Source organism: Vulpes vulpes, chromosome 1 (genome assembly GCF_048418805.1).
Source record: "Vulpes vulpes isolate BD-2025 chromosome 1, VulVul3, whole genome shotgun sequence".
Classification (NCBI taxonomy): Eukaryota; Metazoa; Chordata; class Mammalia; order Carnivora; family Canidae; genus Vulpes; species Vulpes vulpes.
In genome coordinates, this window is record NC_132780.1 from 114,162,778 (window position 1) to 114,183,564 (window position 20,787).

Below are 20,787 nucleotides of genomic sequence, written 5' to 3' on the forward strand. Positions count from 1 at the left end.
AAGTTGTGGACTATGGATGGTGTGGGAGTGTGTTGTTGGGGATGAGGGGGTCTGTGACTCCTCACAGGCCCATAATCATAAGCGTCTGTGAATGTTTCCTACGTGCCAGTCACTGCTGAGAGCTTGACTGCCCCCCAACTCTTTTAATCCTGGCAACAGTCCCATTAATGTAGGCGCTTCCCCGAGGCCAAGTTTCCAGATAAGAAAACCGGTAGGAGAGAGAAGCTCCAGGTGTCACCTAGGATCCTGCGACAGGGGATCAAGCTGGGCAGGGAGGCCTGGTCCTGGGCCTGCCCTCTCCTGGACCCCTGGACCTGGGGGGGCGGGGCTGTGCTCCCGCGCGGTCTTCATCTCCAGCGGCTCAGCACCTTGCACGATGCTCTGCACGCCGGGGGTGACCTGTCGGGGGGCGGGGAGGGCAGCTGTGTCCCATGTGGTCTTCATCTCCAGCGGCTCAGCACCTCGCACGCTGCTCGGCTCCCGGGGGGTGACCTGGGGGGGTGCTGTGTCCCATGTGGTCTTCATCTCCAGCGGCTCAGCACCTCGCACGCTGCTCGGCTCCCGGGGGGTGACCTGGGGGGTGCTGTGTCCCATGTGGTCTTCATCTCCAGAGGCTCAGCACCTTGCACGATGCTCTGCAGGCCAGGGGTGACCTGTCGGGGGGCGAGGAGGGGGGGCTGTGTCCCCTGTGGTCTTCATCTCTAGCAGCTCAGCACCTCGCACGATGGCCCGCACGCCGGGGGTGACCTGGGGCGGGGTGCTGTGTCCCATGTGGTCTTCATCTCCAGAGGCTCAGCACCTCGCACGATGGTGGGGGGGGGGGGTGACCTGGGGGTGGGTGGGTGCTGTGCTCCTGCGTGGTCTTCATCTCCAGCGGCTCAGCACCTTGCACGATGGCCCGCACGCCGGGGGTGACCTGGGGGGGGGGTGCTGTGTCCCATGTGGTCTTCATCCCCAGCAGCTCAGCGCCTCGCACGATGGCCCGCACGCCGCGGGTGCTTCGTCGTTACCTGTCGATGCAACGAACGACGTACTCGGGACCGCAGAGCGGGCGGCGGGGGGCGGGGGCAGCGGCCGCTCGGGACGTGGGCGAGGGTCGCCGGGGGCGCGGCGCCGCGGGGTGGGTCCGGGCCGCAGCCGCCACTGAGCGGGGCCTCGGCTCAGCCTCGGCTTCGGATCGGCGCGGGCAGGGAGGGGCCGGGCGGCAGCGCCCCGGACAAACCAGAAAAACCGCCTCCTGGGCGCCGCGGCTCTCCCCGCCCCCGAGCCCCGCGCCGCCCCGCCCGCCGCCCGAGGTCGCCCCTCCCGCCGCCCGAGGTCGGCCCGCCGCGCCCGCCGCAGGGGGAGGGGAGGGGAGGGGAGGGGAGGGGAGGGGAGGGGAGGGGCGGGGCGGGGTGCGAGCGGCGGGAGCCCGTGTGGACTCTGCCCCGCGTGCGTGCGCGCTGCTGCCGCGGGCTGCTCGGCCTCCTCCGCCGTCCATGGAAGGGCCCAGATCCCCGTCGCCGGGGGAGGACCTGGAGCTCCTGGCGCTCGGGGGGCCGGCGGACGAGCAGAAGCCCCTCAATGGCACCGTGCAGGTGGTCCCTGTCTCGGGCGAGGAGCCCCGCCCGGCCCAGGTAAGGGCGCGCCCCGGACGCTTCTCCCGGCTGCAGAGGGAACCTCCAGGGACAGAGGCGGTTTCCAGAGCTCTGGGACTTGGGATCCCGCCTTTCTTTCTGCAGCCGGGGGAACCGGAGGCACAGACGGGGTCTTCCTCTCCTTCCTGGGCCGCCCCGCCTCCCCAGCCCCACCCCGCGGCTCACATCCCCTGGACGCGCACAGCCTACCCCCGCCCCCCCCCCATCTGCCCAAGACACAGGCAAGAGGCGAGTGTGAACTTGCCCCGCTCAGCTGATGGGAAGTGAGTTCACAGGTGTTTGTCCCCAGACTGTGCCTCAGTCGCTCTCCCTGCTCTGGGTCTCCAGGGGAGCCGGTGGTGTTCAGGCTGAGCTCTCTTGGGAACAGTGTTGTTCTCAGCAAATGCTTAGAAAACAGCAGAGACTTAGAATCCACAGCCCTCTACCTTCTGATGAACCCCTGCCGCTGGCTTGAGGTTTTCGGGGTGCTCCGAGCTCCCCCACACGCCCTGTCCCGTGTGGTCTTCATCCCCAGCAGCTCAGCGCCTCGCAGATGGATGGCTCCAACCTGATCTTCCTAGGTCCCACTTCTCCACCCCTTCCCCTTTGACTCCTCATCCCGTTGATTCCAGGGATAAGCAAGGACATCAAAAAGGGAGAGCATTGCTTTTGCTTCCACATTGATTCCTGGAAAGACTGGAGCGTCTGCTTTCCTAAGCACCTGTAGGTGCCCTGGAGACTGACTTGGGACTTTATGTTTGAATGATAGAGGAACACCGTGGAAGAATGAAGGTGGTGGGCGGGGGGTGGGGGTGACTGGGTGACGGGCACTGAGGGGGGCACTTGATGGGATGAGCACTGGGTGTTATTCTATATGTTGGCAAATTGAACACCAATAATATATATATATATATATATATATATATATATATATAAAGAAGAATGAAGGTTGAGGAAGATGCTCTGTTCTCTGTGCAGGGGCCACAGCTGTGGGCTGGCTGTGTCGGTCCTTCAAGGCAGGGTCCAGGAATGGATTTGAGAACACTTGCTTCCTGGAAGGTAGATCCATGCCACACCAACGACTCCTGGGACTGAATCCAGTGATAGGGGTTTTGGTGACAATTTCACCACTAAAAGGTGAAATTGCTCTGTGGCAAGGTGCCAAGGTCTGTATGTTCCCCGCAGTCAAATGGTTAAGGTAAAGTGGGTAGCCGGGCTTCCCTGGGAGGCCTGGGCATGCTTCGCTGGAAACAGATTGAGTAGGAGAACGTGTCACGTGTATGTAGGGCATCAGTATTTTATAATTGTTTAGTGCCTACCCAGGAGAGATTGCTCTTTCATGTTCTAATTACTTCCTCAACAGCCAGCTGTACACTGAGAGCCTAGACTTCCTTGTGAATTAGCTTTGTAGGTCACCAATTAGGAGAAACTAGAATGGCGTGAAGGTGAAGGGTTGCATGAACACCTGGGGGGCATTCAAATATTTGAACAGGAAACATTTAAAAAGGGGGGGATCCTCATTTAATGTGTTAATCGTTCTCTTTGGTTCCATAGAATAAATTGAAGTGTATTTTTTTTAAAAGATTTATTTATCTATGTATTGAGAGAGAGAGAGAGAGGGAGAGCATGCACACGCACAATCAGGGGGACGGGCTGGGGGAGAAAGAGAATCTCAAGAAGGCTCCATGCCCAGCTTGGGACCTTTGGGAAGAAGATAGCCCACCTCATGGGTGACTTCCTGGTTGGAAGGGATTATCTGGGAGAGTCTACGAAGGCAGTGGAAAGAATTTCTTTCCCTTGCTTATTCTGGGCTTGGAACGTGAGGGGAAATTAGCCCCATTGCTAGGTATTGCTTAGAATTTAGGACAAGAATGAGCTGGATTTTCAGTGTGTGGACAAGTGGATTAAATCCCACAATGAGATTATAAAGTAGAGCTTTTCTTACATGCTAAGAAAATTTTTCTGGATGTATATAACATCTGCTCCTAATAGAGACAAAAAAAGAAAAAAAGCCTTTGTATCCAAGAGAGAAGTAACCCTGCCATTGTCTCAGAGCCCTATGTCATGTATTTGGATCCTTATCTGAAGAGGAATGTGACTCTTTGGGGGACTGTTTGGAGGAAAGCCACAAAAATTCTCCAGCCATATAATGCAATCCTAGAATATAAGATGTAGTTCGCAAAAATCTCTGGGAAGTACCCTGCAGAAAAACCTGCCCGTGGCGTCTCCTCCTGACCTAGAACTTGGGCATGAGAGAAAGAAGATGCTAGTGAAGGAGGCAGTGTTGTGTCTTTGTGATCTGGTTTTTAGGGGAGTCTCAGCACAGGTGCCACACACCTAGTGTATCGGGGGCTCTTCACTCCCAGGACACAGTTCCTGGGGGAACTTCTTAAAAATACAAATTTCTTGGTCAACACTCATGTGCAGAGTTGAAAGTAATTTATTCCTAGGGTGAGAGTAAGCTGATGGAATCCTTCCCCATGACTTAAAGTCTGTGAAGACTCCCTTAGGGCTTAAAGTCTGTGGCTCTCCCCTAGGGCTGATGGCAGAGGGTGAGGCTGTAGGTTGGCCGCTTTCAGCTGGATGGGAAGAGGCATTTCCTACAGGCAAGGGCTGTGTCCCTGGGAGGTGACCATCCCTAGGGAGTCACAGTAATGGTCCCCTCATACCCCCAGGGTCCTAGCTTATTATTTCTAAGGGGAAACATACTTGAAGGCACAAGAGGCCAAAGAGGTTCACCGACTCTCATTTTGCGGCTCATCTGAGACTCCAGCCCCTTTTGTTTTGCACTAATCTTAGTGTCCGGGCTGCCCCTTGTAGAAGGACTGAGTAGGGCAGGAGGTCATTTTGTTCTCACGAACTCTGTAAGTAGGAAGATACGTTTCTGTTCCCTGGGAAGTTGAATATTCCTTGTACTGGGACGTTTTCCCTCATGTGCCTTATTGAGCCCTTGGCTCTGGTGGCTCTGGCGCGGTTTTCAGCCTGGGGGCGGGGGTGAGAGGTGGCCCTGTCCTTGGACTCCAGAAACACACTTACCTCAAGAGCAGTCTCTTCTGTCCACGTGTTCCCTTTATTACTCCCGTCACACCAGAACCGAAGAGGCTCCGAAGTGTGACCTCTACTCTGCAATTCCTCAAAGTGCCTTCTTAAAAATTCTAGAACCCTCTATGACTCAGCGACACACACGAATTCAGTGCTCAATACCTGAATGAGCCACAGATGTGGGTTTATAAGAACGAGGAAGTTTAAGAACCACCCTCCTTCTATCTGGTTTCAGTTTACCTTGGAAGATAGGCTGGTATCTGTTTATATTTGAACATGAAACCAGACAAAGCAGGGACAAATGAGCAGTGTGGACAACTCACGTCCTGGGGGATCTCTCCATGGGTGACGTGGCAGGAAGCCTCCGCAAAAGGAGAGGTCTGACCTGGCTCCTGGAGAGTGATGGGGCTTCAGAACGGAAGTCTCAACCCTGATAAAGTGCCTGATTCACTCTGGGAGGCTCAAAATACAGACTGGACAGGGGGGTGGTGTGCACCTGGGCGGCTCGGTCGGTTAGGTATCTGCCTTCCGTCCAGGTTATGATCTCAGGGTCCTGGGATCGAGTCCTGCATCAAGTCTGCTTCTCCCTCTCCCCCTGCCCCTGCCTCTCTCCCTCAAATGAATAAAGAAAAAAAAAAAATAATAACATTAAAGACTGGGGCCTACCCCACCTCCTCTACAATCTGGTCCCCTGTGTCCAGGTAGGGCCTAGCTGTGTGCATTTAAGTTCCTCCTCCGCTGGATTCTGATGTGCAGCCAGGCTTGGGAACCTCTCGCTGAGCAAGGTTGAACCGTAGTCCTAAAGTGAACGATTTCCTTTCCTCGTGGCCATCACGCCGCAATCAGGATGGGAGAGAAAGTGAACCAGGTGCCAGTTCGGGGCAAGGCCGCAGAAGTGCTGCTCTGTGGGCCTGGAGAACACTGAGTAATGATGCCTCCCACGTGTTGGGTTCCTAATCTTTGTTTAGCAGGTGCCTCACGTACGCGATCTAGTTTGTACAACAGCCCTGTGAGCTAGCTTTCTTATTTTTACAGTTGATGATGTTGGAGCTTCAGTCACTTGCGGAATGAGCCAGTTGCTCGGCTTCTACGTGTGAGAAGGGAATGCCTCTATAGAAACACCTTTTCCCCATCGTGGCCCAAGGTGTCTGTGTGGGAATTCCTTATTGGCTCAGGGGGAAGCAGGGGCACGAGGTGGCCCCGAGTGGTGGCACTCCCGTGGCAGCCAGGCACGCTCATAACCCAGAGCTCTGCACGGTGACACAGGGGGTGGTGGACAAAAGGTGCCAGCTTTGCAGTGACCCGCAGCGGGGATCCGCCCTGGCCACTCTCTCACTGCACCTTGGAGATGAGCTAATGGGTCCCTTGCAGGCCTGTTAGACCAAAATGAGATGGTGTTGGCGGTCAGTTGACCATGGCAGTCATGGCCTTACTCCACCCACTGCAGCTCCCATCCTTCTTTCCTTTGGTTTCCCATCCCAGGCCCTAATTACGTGGTGTGGGGCACAGCGGTAGCCCCTTCGCCTTTTCTTGGTGCGCCCACTCTAAACCATACATCCTTTTGCTCTTCAGTCTTCAGCTCAGCTCTTGTGCTCCAAAACCTTCCACAGGTCCCCAGTACACACCGGGGTGGGTCCAGACAGCTCTGGCAGCATCGAAAACCCTCTGGAGTATCCTCCAGCCTTTCACCGTCCCTAATCTTAACAATCATTACTCACCTCTGGAGCCTACAGTCCCATCAGAGGGGCCTCTTGGCCAACTCCGTTTTGAATCAGCATTGAGGATGCTCCCTCCTGGCTTTGGAATGCCTTTCTCCATCCATCCTTCAAAATCCTGCCTTTCCCTCCCACCTCAGAGCTCCCAGGGTATTTTCTACCTCATATTTAAAAAAAATACATATTTATTTATTTGAGAGAGAGGGAGGGCACATGTGCGTGCAAGCAGTGGGGGTAGAGGGGGGAGAAGGGGGGGGAGGTAGAGGGAGAAGCAGAGTCTTCTAAGCAGGGAGGCTAAGCAGGGAGCCAGATTCTGGGCTCCATCCCAGGATCCTGGGGTCATGACCTGAGCCACCGACTGAGCCACCCAGAGCCCCTCCATCACTCTTGTGTGGGGTTCCATTCTGCTTCTTTGTAAACCTCACTGTGGAGTGTGGGCCCTGGACGGCAGGATCCTGCTGCCTTCATTTCGGTATCACTGGCGCTTTGCAAACCTTCAGAAGTGCTTCCCGAAACCAGTCACCGCCTCACAGTGTCCCTCTGCTTTCCAGGCCAACGAGGAGAACCCTTGGAGCTCCTGTAATAAGAAACTGATTGGGAAGTGCAAACTGTGGATGGTCATCGCCTCTGTTTTCGTAGGTCTCATTGTAGTGATCATCGTAAGCTTGTGTCTTAGTGGAGGTAAGAGGATTGAAACAGGACTGAGGCGACGCATTTCAAGAACTTCTTTAATGTTTGTTTATGACTTACATCCATATGGAAGATGTGCTCATTGCTATTTCATGATTTACAATATGAATTTAAAACTGGTTTTAATTCACATTAAAAATTTGGGACTTTGGGATTGTTGTATGGGTGGTAGCTATCCATGGTCCTTTGTTTTATTTCATTTTTTTGTTTGTTTAATAAGCTCTGAAAGAAGTCTGGAGACCAGTGTTTTACTTTAAATAATCTGCTCACCGGATCTTGAAGATTACTTAAGCTTTAGCTTAAACACTAATTTGTATTTTATTGTGTCTCTACACCTGCTTATTTGAAAGTTTCTTCTTCTCAGTTGTTTCACGAAGTAATCGTTGTACTTCATCTGATATACCTAGTCCATTATTATAATGATAAATAATGAATAGCCCATTTGAAAGCATCTTAAAAACTTTATGGAGCCATGTATCTATGTGATGTCATTACTTTAACTTATTTTGGGAATACCTTCATTATATTTGTGTTGTATGTGTTTACAAGGCAAACTTGAATCAGATTCTTTTTAATAAACCCAATATTGGATGAGAAACCCCTGAGTCTCTCCAGAAGAGGTTCTGGGAAATGTCTTCAGGAACTACAGTTGCCCTTCACCTCCTGTCCCTTCTCCCAGTCTCTTCCTCTCCTCTCAAGGTTTTAAAGTCCATGAAGAAATAGGAAAATATTTTTTTAAGATTTTATTTATTTATTCATAGAGACACAGAAAAAGAGGGGGAGAGAGAGGCAGAGACACAGGCAGAGGGAGAAGCAGGCTCCATGCAGGGACCCTGACGTGGGACTCGTCCTGGGTCTCCAGGATCACACCCTGGGCTGAAGGTGCCACTAAACCGCTGAGCCACACGGGCTGCCCAGAAATAGGAAAATCTGATGACATATGCCAACCTCCAGTGTGTGAGTTTCTCAGGCAGGTGCCATGTTTGCTTAGTTACTTAGGGCAGAGTTGAGGTGACATGACGGTGATCCTTTGAGGCCACAGGCTGGTTTCGAGGTAGGGAGAAGTTGATAAGGGGTGCTACACCTCCTCCGAAATGCTGAGGATAAGAGTTTTGATGTGAGCCTTCATACTCCCTCTTCTCATCAACTCCCACTCCTGGGTGTTGAAACTGAAGTTGAGCCATGCAACCTTTTCCCATCGCAATTAGGTGGTGCTATCCTGAACATTGGCTTATTTGTCTGTTGGCGTCTGGGGCCTATAACCAAGGACGATGCAACAGATCCGGCTGGTTTATTTTTTTATTTTATTTTTTTAAAGATTTTATTTATTTATTCATGGGAGACACAGAGAGAGAGAGAGAGAGAGAGAGGCAGAGACACAGGCAGAGGGAGAAGCAGGCTCCATGAAGGGAGCCCGATGTGGGACTCGATCCCGGGTCCTCAGGATCACGCCCTGGGCTGAAGGCAGATGCTTAACTGCTGAGCCACCCAGGCGTCCCGGTCCAGGATTAATATTCTATTAAGATCCGGTTTAATATTCAGGATTCTAGAGCACAAGACCCAAGAGCTGTCTTCCATTCTCAGAAATCATCGGACCTCTTCACCGCACCACAGCAATCTGCAGAGGAAAGGAGTCCATTTCCTTCCATAGTTTCTCAAGGGGTGTGAGAGTTCATAGGACAATATTCAGGGAAGAACTCTGTAACACTTGTAGTAGCAAACTTCATTTTCCATTTGGTTATAAGACTGTATTTGCAAATGCTAATGCTGTAAAGAGATTTGCAGACTTGCACATTTTTTTAAATTGGAGAAATACTTTTACTTTATGTGGCACCTCAGCCCTCAGGGGGTTTGTGCCTTTGGGGGGGAGTCATGGTAGGTGGTATAGGAGTGGGGTTGGGGGGATGCAGTAGGTAAAAGGGGTGGGGACAGGGCTCCCTTCCTTGACAGTCCCAGCCTCACCCAGAGTGGCTCCGTAGGTTCTTCTGGGATGACAGTAAGCAATGATTGGCCATTGCCTACTTGGCAAGCCTCTGTGATAGGAATCGAATTTATAGAGCTTCTGAGTGTGTGGAAAACACTGCTGGCTGGAAAAGCCCAGTGTTGGGAGAGTTAAGGACTGCGCGTATGGCTGGCTTCATTGAGAAGTGAGGTTTCGGGACACCTGGGTGGCTCAGCGGTTGAGCATCTACCTTCAGCTCAGGGCGTGATCCTGGAGTCCTGGGATCGAGTCCCACACTGGGCTCCCTGCCTGGAGCCTGCTTCTCCCTCTGCCTGTGTCTCTGCCTCTCTCTCTGTGTATCTCATGAATAAATAAATAAAATCTTTTTTTTTTTTTACATTTTTAAAATTTAAATTAAATTTGCCAGCATGTAGTATAACACGCAGTGCTCATCCCATCAAGTGCCCTCCTCAGTGCCCATCACGCAGTTACCCCATCGCAATAAATAAAATCCTAACCAAAAAAGTGAGGTTCCTCAGGAGCTCTTGCCCTTTTGCCCTTTTGCCTCCTCCTTCCTCTCCCCCAGCTCCTCACTCTCCCATCACAGGGCTCTGTAGTAGCTGCGGCTCAGAGGCTGAGGTGTTAATAACCGTGGAGCTGGAGTGGACACAGAAGTGGACCATGAACGGGTCCCAGTTAGAAGGGGGAACGAGTTGAGGAGGGGACAGTGGGGTACCCAGGGTGAAGTGTTCGGTGCAGAGGTATATCTTGTCGCTGACACTGCTGAGGACCACCGTCCACCCTGGTCTGGTTTATTATCGCTAAGTTTCTACAAACTGTACACCGTTAACTGCCTGCATCTGGGGTGGGTGTCCCACCGCTCTGCCCTTGGCGTGCCATTGAAGTGATGGCAAATTCAGGACCATGGCTCAGCTCAAGGCGCTGAGCTGGGGCTGCACCCACACTGTGCAGGAGAGGCTTATGGTAGACAGTGAAATCTTTTTAAAGCGTCCAATTTGGGGAGCAAAGCCCAGGGAATCCTATTGAGTCTGGAGGCTTGGTTTTGTCTTCAGTTCATGAGGGAAAAGATAATGATGGCTTCTCTTTGTCTCCCTAAAGAAGTATAAATTCCTTGATGTAAATGGAAAGGAGAAAAAAAAAAAAAAAAGCCTTCGCCTCTCTCTCAAAGTCATCTTTCTGGGTAATTTGGAGGACCAGTTAATTAAGCATCCTGTGGGGTTCTTCTGCCTTTTTCACCGATTTGCCCCAGCCAGGGAGGGGAGAGGAGCACCCCTAGTGATGAAACCCCTACTGGAGTGGGCAAAGTATTTTAAATATTATAAAAGCCAAACTGTGACAGGTAGGTGGATACTTAGAGATATAATTTAAAGGTGATCAGAGTTAACACTCCAAGGACCCTTATGTGATATTCCCCAGCATTATGGCTTTCTGTCTGACTTCTGAACTCTCTTCCCATACAGGTTTTTCCTAGATTGGGAACGCTACGGTACTGAGATAGAGCCAGGGACTTCACAAGGGCCATTGGTTGGATTGTTTTGCCTTTGAGCTGGGTGTAAGAGCCACGGTTTATGCTGTCACAGTGTGTTGGCAGGCAGACAGGTTGCACAGGGCAGTGCTCCCTGATGTAGGGTGACTCATGGGAAAACCCCTGGCGGACAGCATTAGCAAACAAGCCAGGTCCTTGGGGTAGGAACTTGGCAAAACTCTAGGCCCTGTTCCTTGAAGTTTCCTTGTGTTTTCACCTATTTTCTTTCCCTCCAATCTCCTATGTTTCTCCACCTTCCCAGGACCAACCTCTTCATCTGTGCTCTCCATAGGACCCTCAACATCTTCTCCCGAGCCACGGACCTTCAGATATCTCCATGTCTCACTAAGCATCTTCAGGCTCTTCTCAACTTGGGCCTCTTCCAATGTGTTGGTTAGCATGGTCTGCCCTTCAAAACTTTCTTCCGTCGGAATCCTGCTCCTTTGTTTGAGGAATTTTTTTCTCTTGAACTTTTTTCACTGGCAAACTTCTAGAAACGGAGGTCTGCATTTGGATCTGGCCTCCTGCTCACTCCTAACCCATTGGTTCCAAGTTGTATTTCCCGAGGTTAGCAGTAATTGCTTGAGCGCGAAGCCCAGTGGCCTTTCCCACATCCCTGCCCTACTCGCAGCCTTCAGCTCTGTTGAGTGTGTTGTACTCTTTGGGTCTAGAGAACTCCTGGACCTTACGTCTCCTGCTGTTTCTGCCCTTGGCATCCACATGTGGTGCATGAGGCTTGTCTTCACACACTGCATCCTTTGCCTTGAGGATCTCATTTACTGCCAAGGCAGCAGCCACCCCTCTTGCATGTGACTCGTAGAGCTGCATCCACACACTTTTCTTGGGATTTAGTCATACTCTTTGTTGAAGATCTCTACCTGGCAATAACCACCTCAGTCATTGCATGAAACTATTTGTTTGTATCCCCTTCTTCTCCAGTTAGCTCACTCTTTATAGTTTCATAGTCAAGCTCTAGCTCTGGCACCCTTCCATTTTTGCAACTTCGGGCAAATTCTTTCAGACACTCCCCCACCTTGGCCTCAGGTTCCACATTTGTAAAATATAAAAAAATCACTGAATCTGAGTCTGTAAATGGACCTTGACTCTCCTGCTTACTAGCTCAATTGACCTGAACAAATTATGCATTTTCTCGAAGGTTCAGCATCTTCATTTAAAAGTGAAAACATCAAAATGTAACTCAGAGGGTTGATTTTTAAAATTTATTTAAAAGAGTGTGTGTGTGTGTGTGTGTGTGTGTGTGTGTGGAGGGGCAGGTGGAGAGGGAGAAGGAGAGCCATGTGGGGCTCATTCCCAGGACACTGAGATCATGACCTGAGCCAAAGGCAGATGCTTAACTGACTGAGCCACCCAGGCACCTGATGGGGTTGATTTGAGCAATTCTCAAGTGCATAGCTGAGTGTACATAACGCTTGGTACAGCAGCTATTTTTCTTGTTGTCTGGGCCTGTTATCTTGAACTGTTTCTGATCCCTTCTTGTCTCCTATATCTAGGTAGTGGCCAAACCTCACCCAGTCTTATCCAGTCATTCCTTGGTAGTGTCTTGATAGCAACTTTCATCAGTACCTGCCTACTTTCTGCGGGGCACCCTGCCGAATACTTTTATGTGTTGGTCTCCACGTTTCCCATCTCCATGGACATGTTGATATTTGTGCTGAGAAAACAGCCTCAGAGACTTAAGTGACTGGCTCAGATTCCATGGCTAAGAACTATTAGCCAACACTGAGGTTCAAACGAAGTCTGGCTACCGGGAAAGCCAGCTGTTTTTGCCATCGCAGGCTTTCCCCTTCCCTCCTCCTTCCTTCTAGGTGCCACTGCCCTTCGGTCAAAATCAGTCTCTCCCAATCCTATGTCTAGTGGCCTCTCTGCCTCATCTCTCCCAGTTAGTTCCCTTTCTTCCCACCCATCACCAGATTTTCCTCCACTTCTTTCCTGGGAGACGTTTGACAACCTCCATCATCTCCTGAACACATCTGGCATTTCAGGGTACTCTTTGCAAGGAATTCCAAACACGGCGGGGGAGGGGGATGGCTTTTGTTATGTTAACAACAATAGGAGGATCAAGGCAAATAAAGCAATGACAGTAACAAACAAAAAAAGTAGGATACAAATTACCTTTTCATTAAGACTTAAAAGACTTTTAAAAAATTATTTATTTGACCGAGAGAGAGAGAGAGAGAATGAGTGAGAGAGCATGTGCAGGGGGAGGGGCAGAGCCAGAGGGAGAAGCAGATGCTCCCAATGGAGGGCTTGATCCCAGAGCCCTGAGATCATGACCTGAGCCCAAGGCAGGTGCTTAACCATCTGAGCCACCCAGGTGCTCCAACACTTAAAATATATAACATAAAATGTGGGGAGAAACTCATTGATTAAAGGGTTAGCAGTATTTTTTTTTTCTTGTTTTGCTGCAATTTCCTGTACTTGGCAAGTTTTCAGCTATGAGAACATAACTTTATTGTCAGACCAAATAATGTGATGACTTGCAACAAATAAGGGTGTGGGAATAATTCCTTATGTTTGGGGTCCTCAAAATCACTCCTAGATCCAGTGATTTGCTGAGAGAATTCATGAGGCTCAGCATATAGTCATAGAGATGATTATAGACGAGAGCAAAGGCAAAAAAGGAAATGTAGATAAAGAAATTCCTCATAACCTGAAGCCCATTGACAAATACTTGAGTGGGGACTGGGACATTCTTCTGGGAACTCCCAACTGTCTTCAGGTTAACGCCTTACTGGAGGGGAAAAACAAACCACCCCAGGTTGACAATAGCTAGGCCTCCAGGATTCCATATAAGTCTTCTTTAACAAATGAAAATCCTTCTGGAAACTTCCTTTTTCTCCACCCCTCCCAACTTAAAGTTAATAATCAATGGCTCAAGACCTGAGTGCAGCTCTTTCTGCCTGTAGGTCCCGTCCCCCTGCTTTAATAAAACCACCTTTTTGGCCCCCAAAACATATCACGAATTCTTTCTTGGCCATTCGCTCCCAGACCCCATGTCAAAACAAATCACATCAGTCGAGACTCATCGTAGCAGAATGGAGAGGAAACCAGGACATGCTTAACTGCTGCAATGATGAGATGCAACAACACAAAAGAGAAGTGCTGTCCACCGGGGCGCCCGTCCGGGGCTCCGTGCGAGGGTTTTGCTGGGGTTGGATCCAGCAGGCGGCCTCTGCCTGGAACATACTAAAATTCCAGCTGCCCAGAGGGAAGGGTGTTCAGCGTAAGCCGGGTTGTTCGTACCAGCGTTCTGAGGTGCAGTGAGGCCCTCCTGGGAGGGGAAGGAGGGAACCCTCCCCAGACCCAGGGTCCCAGAGACCAGCCAGGGCCCCGCCTTGCGCAGGCCTCTCTGCACTGGTCACTCAGGCCCTGTGAACTCTTGTCTGCACATCCCCTTGCTCCTTGGGCCTCACATTTCCTGAACTTTCTCAGGGAATAAGAATCCGGATTCTTACTTCTTTTCACCTGCCTTCCCACCGCCTTTTCAAAGTCCAGCAAAAGTGGCTGCTTAGGTTATGTCTGAAGCATGAGGTCTGCGAGTCAGGTCTAAGGCAGCGTGAGCTCTGGTTGCGCCACCCACGCCTTTCTCAGGGCCCCAGAGGCTGGGATCCTGCGGCCCAGCCGGCGGTCGGGGAGCCCGGGAGCAGAGTGAGCACCTCGAGTGCCAGGCTCCAGCTCCTGGCTCCTGACCTGCTGTGTTTTTCCTTTGGCTTTAACTGCTTAACAGTCCATTAGCTCACCATGATTAGAGCCCCAGCAGCCGCACAGAACTCACTGTGCCAGGAATGCCAGGCCTTCGGGCCCTGGGGCTCTGAGTACACTTTGGTTTCCCTTCTACAAACAGAGTGTGTCAGAAAAGAGAGAGAGAGAGAGAGAGAGAGAGACTGTCAACATTTCTCTCCCGTGGGACAGACTGCAGAGGGGTGGCTTCATGCCCATCCCTTGCCTGCTGGGGGATTCCAAGACATGGCTCACGTGCTCACGTCTAGTCCCCGCTCTGTTCTGGTCCATGACATCGTCCCCTCCTCATCCTGGTCTCTAACGGCCCAGTACTAAGGTGATTCACTGACGTTCCTTCCTCCCAATCCCTGTTCCCTCCTGCCACCCCCATTGTTCATCCCGTGTAGACCCTCTCCAAGCACCTGCCTTGACACCCGTGTACAGAACTAAAGCGACAGGTCCAATTTAGCCAAGAAATTCATGTTCTTCCCACATCCTCCCACTGGCTTTGCCCCCAGTTTGTATTCACTGGAATCTGGGACCTCTTATGCGTTAAAACAAACAAAATTTTTATCACAACGGAGGCAAGCCACTGTCTTTATTTGGGGTCACTGAGGAGACAAAGCGTTTCTGCTTGTACTTGCTGACTGTCAGGCTTTCTCCTTGATCAATGCTCATTGGCCGATGTGTGTAAGCATGTGTTTCCTTTCCTTTTAATCCCCTCCTTTTAGTAACTTACATCGATGAAGATGCAAACGAAATACTTGAATTATCATCAAATAAAACCTTCTTGGTCATGCTAAAGATTCCAGAGGAGTGTGTTACTGAAGAGGAATTGCCTCACTTGCTCACCAAAAGGGTAATTATATCTTCAGCATTGTTGACAGAGTTCTTAACATGAGAATGCGGGTTCTTCCAGAAGAGTGGGCCTGGCACTGTCAAGTAAGTAGCTGCAGGCTTGGCTTCTTTGTCTAGATTTTGGCAGAAAAAGATGCTTAGAAGTGGTTTTTCTATAGTGCAAAGGGCTGAGAGAAGAGCCCTACCCTCTACCGAAAGGGGCCCTGGAGTGAAGCAGGAGAGCTAAGTTCTTGTCTCCCGGAGTCCAAGAATGAATCTTGAGGACAAAGGAGAGTGAATAAAGAGACAGAAGTTTATTAAGCAAGGATACAGAAAAAAGCTGTCAGGAGTGAGAGGGGTCCCGACAGGGTCGCCACCGTGGGCCCCCGCTGACAGTCTTTTATGTAGAACTGACCAGCTTGTGACCAGCCTTATGATTCTTGTGATGTCTTGGTTTGAGTAAGGACCGGTGATGACATCTCTAACAGCTTACTTCTTTGGGGGGGCCTGGTTATTCTTTGTTGGTCACAGATAACTGTTGTAAAAAAGTCCTCTTCCCCACCCACACCTAGGACAGGGTGGCCTGGTTTGTTCCCTTATCTCTGGTTTCCTTAACCAGAGGAGCCTGTGAGCCTGACCCTGTCGCCCCCTATCGTACCCCCACCTGTCCCTTACTCAGGAGGACCGTGTTCTGTTTCCTCACTCTGGTCTTACATTTGATTCAACCTGTAGTGTCCCTGAGGATCTGCGATGTGCCAGAAAATATGCCAAGTGCCAGGGCCCCCAGTCCAAGTGGAGGCAACAGTTAAATGGATAGTTCTAAAACAGCGTGAAGTGTTTTCTCATGGAGACGTGCACAGAATATTTGACAAGCACCAAGGAAGGTCATCTAAACTACTTGGGGTTGGGATGGAAAGGACTTGGAGGACTTGGAGGACTTCTTGCAGGAAGTGCTACTCAGGATGAGTCTTGAAAGATGAGGCAGGAGTGTTCTTGATCAAAGAGCAGAGATCGCTAGGGGGTCTGCACCGCAGTGTCCTGCTGCCTCGGCCTACAGAGTGGTGGGGACCCGCAGGGGTGAGGCATGAAGGTGTTCCTACTCTTTGGTAAGGCACTGAAGCATTTTCATCTGCTTGTTGACATGGTCAGCTTTTCATTTTAGTCCTGCTGTGTGGTGGTGGAGAAATCCTGGAGGCTGAGAGCTTAGAAGGTACTGCAGTAAGTCGTCCTGGTGATCGATGTGGGGGCCTCGACCCAGGGAAGTGGCAGGAGGGATATGGAGGATTCAAGAGACATTTACGAGGTCTTTTTACTCAATGGGACTTTATGGCTGGTGGGATGTGGGAGTCAGGGAGAACACGACTCCAGGCTCCTGGTTGGGTGACCTAGTGGGTGGATGGTGGCTTCGTTCTGTGGAGCAGGAAATGCAGGAGAAGGTCCTTTGTGCAATACAAGGACATGCATCCTCACCGTGAGTGTTGGTTGGCTTCACAGCCAGACCCAGAAAAGTATTTGATAAGACAATCTAAACAAGTCTAGCCTGCCATCCATTGCACTCTTCTCTGCAGTTGATAGGTGGAATGGTGTGAGTCACCTTCATTTAGTTTCCATCTGATTCCTACAAAAGCTTGGGCAGGAGGGGATTCCATCTCGGTCACCCCAGAGTTAGTTTCTGGGTTACCCAAGTGCATGTTATTTGCTCCTTGATCACAAGAGTTTGTGCTCTGGGATGATGACCTGGGCTTCTCTTCCTCCTTCTTTTGCTTGTTTAAATTTTATCTGCAAGGCTCTTTTCATCCTTTTCTTCCACTTGCTTCAAGGGCAGGTTGCCTCTTGCCTTTTCCTCTTGATTTTTTTTTCAGCCAGGGGTTTTACATTTGCTGCGCAGAAGTGCGATGATTCAGCATCCACATGTGTCACGTGTTACAGACCAAATTCTGTATGTCAAAGGGAAATAGATGTTAATCATTCAGCTAAGAGCCTATCGCTTGCACAGAGCCAACACGAACAGATTCTGTAGGTATTTTTAGCTCATCGCTGTGTAGTGGCAAAGGATCAGGGGCTGGCACGATCCTGGGGACAAGTTCACGGGCCTGTTTGAGCTATTCCTTCTCTGATAAATGGAAATCCTGTACTTTCCCTGTATACCCACAGGTGCATATGAGATGCATATAAAGAACTACAAACACTAAAAAAAAAAAAAAAAAAAAAAAAAAGAATGGCCTGATTTACAGATAAGAGCTAAGGCACCGAGAGGTGAAAAAGCTGCTGCCCCCTGGTGTCTCAACCAAATATGCTCAGGAACAAAAGAGAGAGCTTAAGAGATACTAGTCTTACTGTCAGGTCAAGAACCCCATTCTTTCATTTGCTCAGGCCAACTTCTAGAGGTTTCCGGTTATGGAAGGTGAATGGGAGTGGATAGTGGAACACCAAGTCCTCGCTTTTGGTTTATTGTCTTGCTTTCCCTTTTTTTTTTTTTTTAAAGATTTCATTTATTTGTTCATGAGAGACACAGAGAGAGAGGCAGAGACATAGGCAGAGGGAGAAGCAGGCCCCCTGTGGGGAGCCCCATGTGGGACTCGATCCTGTACCCCGGGATCACGCCCTAAGCTTAAGGCAAGATGTTCAACCGCTGAGCCACCCAGGCGTCCCTTGTCTTGCTTTTCTAAACAGTTTTTCGAGCCTCTCCCTTATTCCACCTCCAGAGTTCCCTTCCTTTTGGGGCCCTTGCTCTGCTTAAGCCCTCCTGTTAGCTGTGTTACCCTGGCCTGTGTGCTAGATGCAGGAATTAACAGTGGCACCTCTGGTAACACGGGGAAGATACCTCCCAGGTCCCGAATTCGTGACTACCCAACTCTGGTTCAGCTCACTGGGTGCCTAGCTCAGAGGGCACCGTGTTAGTGTGGGACTCCAGAGCAAGGGGTGAGGGGCCCCCCATTTCACTTCTTCAGGCCCAAAGTAGTGTGGTTAACAGCTCCCAGGTGTGTGAACATGTCCTAATGACAGCAGGGCACCATGTCACCAAAAAGAACCAGAGTGGACACTAGAAGTGATCTGGGACACCATTCCAGCTCTTAATGTAAAATTTTAGCTTAGCATCTTTTTCCGAGAGCCTACTATGCGCAAAAACAATACTAGGCCCTAAAGATTAAAAAGGAAGGAGAGGAGAGAGGGAACAGAGAAGGCTAGAAGGACAGCCTCCTTGCCAGAACACATTTGTTTGTGTGTGTTGTGTGTGTGTGTGTGTGTGTGTGTGTCTGTGTATGTGTGTAAGGAAGTGCTTGGAAAAATAAAACCCCATCTATAGGCTGCTCCTCCTCCTCCCTGTTGCTCTGAGCAGCTCTGTGAGAGCCACTTTCTTACTTCCTGCATTGGCCTGTTGGCAGCATTCTTTTCTCTGGGGCTCAAAAACTGTAAGGTGACTCCGTCATTTTTCCCAAACTTCTTATCACTTGTTGCTTCTTTCCTCCTTGATACTCTGGAACCTTTCCTCTTGCTTCATCCCCACTGGGCAGTGTGATAAAATGTGAAGAAGGTGGGTTTTAGTGTCTGTAACACCTAGCACTGAATTCCTTCTGAGTAGAGTGACCTTGAGCAGGTTTCATAACCTTTCCGAATGCTGTTTCCTTTATTAGTAAAAAGGGAAGGGGGAGTAATGCCTCTTGTGTCACGTTCTCATGAAGATCGCAACAGAAATGACAAGACTGGAGGCTTACAAACCGTAGGTGCTCTGATCCCCCCTGCTCCGCATCGAAGGGATTGAAATGTCAGCAGGTGATTCAAGTGGGAGTGTATGGAAGTGTAGGCTCCTTGAGATTCCTTGGAATTGAGTGGAAGACAAAAGGAGCAGAGCTCTCCTCGGGGCACTGCTACTTGCCACCGGATGAGGTAATAGGGCACTGAGCCATAATGGGTGCAGCTAGGCCAGTCACCTTGGCGCTAGGAGGCCATTGGATGCCACTGAGCCTTCCAAAAGCATGTCAAAGACTAAGACTTCATGCTAGGAAGGAGTCGGCGTGGCTGGGCTCTCAGAGGCCTGGAGGTGGGCTCACCGCAGCTCCAGAGCTGGGTCCATAGTAGAGAGTATGGCCAGATCCCAGGGCAGTCCTCCCGATTTCTGCTGGAACCCATCTGCAGAAGACCAAGGCATGTAACCTCAAATGCCAATTTTACAAAAATACAATGTAAGTACATTCAGCTGCCTGTCTTCAAGTCCTATTGGCTGGCATTCCCGTCTCTGAAACATGATGAAAAGGCTAATCAAAGACAAGGAGAAGATATTGGTAATGTAAAAACAACTAATGTCCAGAATATAACACCAAAACTTCAGATACAGAAGATACAGATACGGCCAAGAAGCAGACAACCCAGGAGAAAGACAGGAAGCCAAGAGGCAAGTCAACCATCCCAAAGGAGTTCATAAACACACATGAAAAGATACTCAACCCCACTAGTAACAGTGCAAATTGAAGCAATGTAAAGTGGTTTTATACCCCTTGTGTTGGCAATAATTTTTTTAAAAAATCTCGCAACACTAGGTGCCAGCAAGGGTGTGGGGAATGGAGCACGTAGACCTGCTCAGATGGAGAGCAACTTGGCAAGAATGAGGTGGGTTGGAGATGCACCCACTCTTGGATGCACCAGTTCCATTTCTCTGCACATGCTGAAGGGAAGCTTTCACAGGTACAGGAAAAGAGGTGCAGAAATGTTCAAGGATGATTACTTGGGCAGAGTTTGTGATGAGAGAAAATCCCAAATGATGCACGTCACCAGCATAGGGGAATGGGAAAGTTGGTGTATGGAATCATTTAATGGGATCTCTGCAGGAGTTAGGAGTTACCTTGAACAACCTCCATCTCGACGGGTAAATAGCAAACGTAATTTTGAGTGAAAAAAGGCAAGTCGCGGAAGACTGTGTAGAATGTGGCGCTTTTTATTTGAATAAAAGCAAACTCATTATGAATCGTTATGATCACACATATTACATTTATAAAAACAGGCGTGAAAAGGAACACACGCCCACTTCAGGACAATCAATGGTTAGAACCTTCAGTTGGGGGTGGGAGGGAGGAAAAACAGTGTAGGAGTAGCTTTAGCTTTGTTTTGTTTTGTTTCTTAGAGTGAAGGCCTGAACTAAATATAGTAAAATGTGAAGGTGAGAAACGTGGGTTGTGGGCACACAGGTGTCATTTCTGGCGTGTGATTACAGTATTTCATGCATCCAGTAAGAACTCTGCAGTTATCCACCAGCCTCATCCAGTCCCTTTATCCAGGGGAAAGTGCTATATGAGGCTCCCTTGGCTGTTTCTCTGTACAACGAAGCTCTACAGAAAGCAGAGAATAAGCCCTTGTCCCATGACGTGCCAGGTCCTGAGTGGCCTGTTCTGCTACCTGCCCAGCCACTTTAGTGTTATCTCCTCTCCAGGGTCCTCGGGGTCCGTGTGGGCTCCGGCTGCTGACCATTCTCACCATGAAGGCCACAGGTGCCATCGCAACGTGTGAGAGATGTTGAAAAATCCCAGCCTGGTCACTTGCTCCTTATAAATGAGGTTCTTTTAAATGAGTGTTAACTTGAGTTTTGATGGGGGTGGGCGCACACCCTCCTGTTTCTTGATCCAGAGCCTGCAGATAAGTGGATCCTAGCGCTAGTGTGGAATC

At 50.0% G+C, this 20,787-nt stretch overlaps 1 protein-coding gene across 1 annotated transcript in view; it reads left to right on the plus strand.

Moving 5' to 3' along the window:
• The first annotated feature begins 1,382 nt into the window (after positions 1 to 1,382).
• C1H3orf52 (chromosome 1 C3orf52 homolog) overlaps positions 1,383 to 20,787 on the plus strand; it is a 29,286-nt gene continuing 9,881 nt past the window's right edge. Inside the window, exons 1-3 of the mRNA XM_025990034.2 lie at positions 1,383 to 1,616; positions 6,925 to 7,054; positions 15,024 to 15,151. Coding sequence (XP_025845819.1) covers positions 1,479 to 1,616; positions 6,925 to 7,054; positions 15,024 to 15,151 — 396 coding nt within the window. The 5' untranslated portion in view covers positions 1,383 to 1,478. The remainder of the gene's footprint in view (positions 1,617 to 6,924; positions 7,055 to 15,023; positions 15,152 to 20,787) is intronic.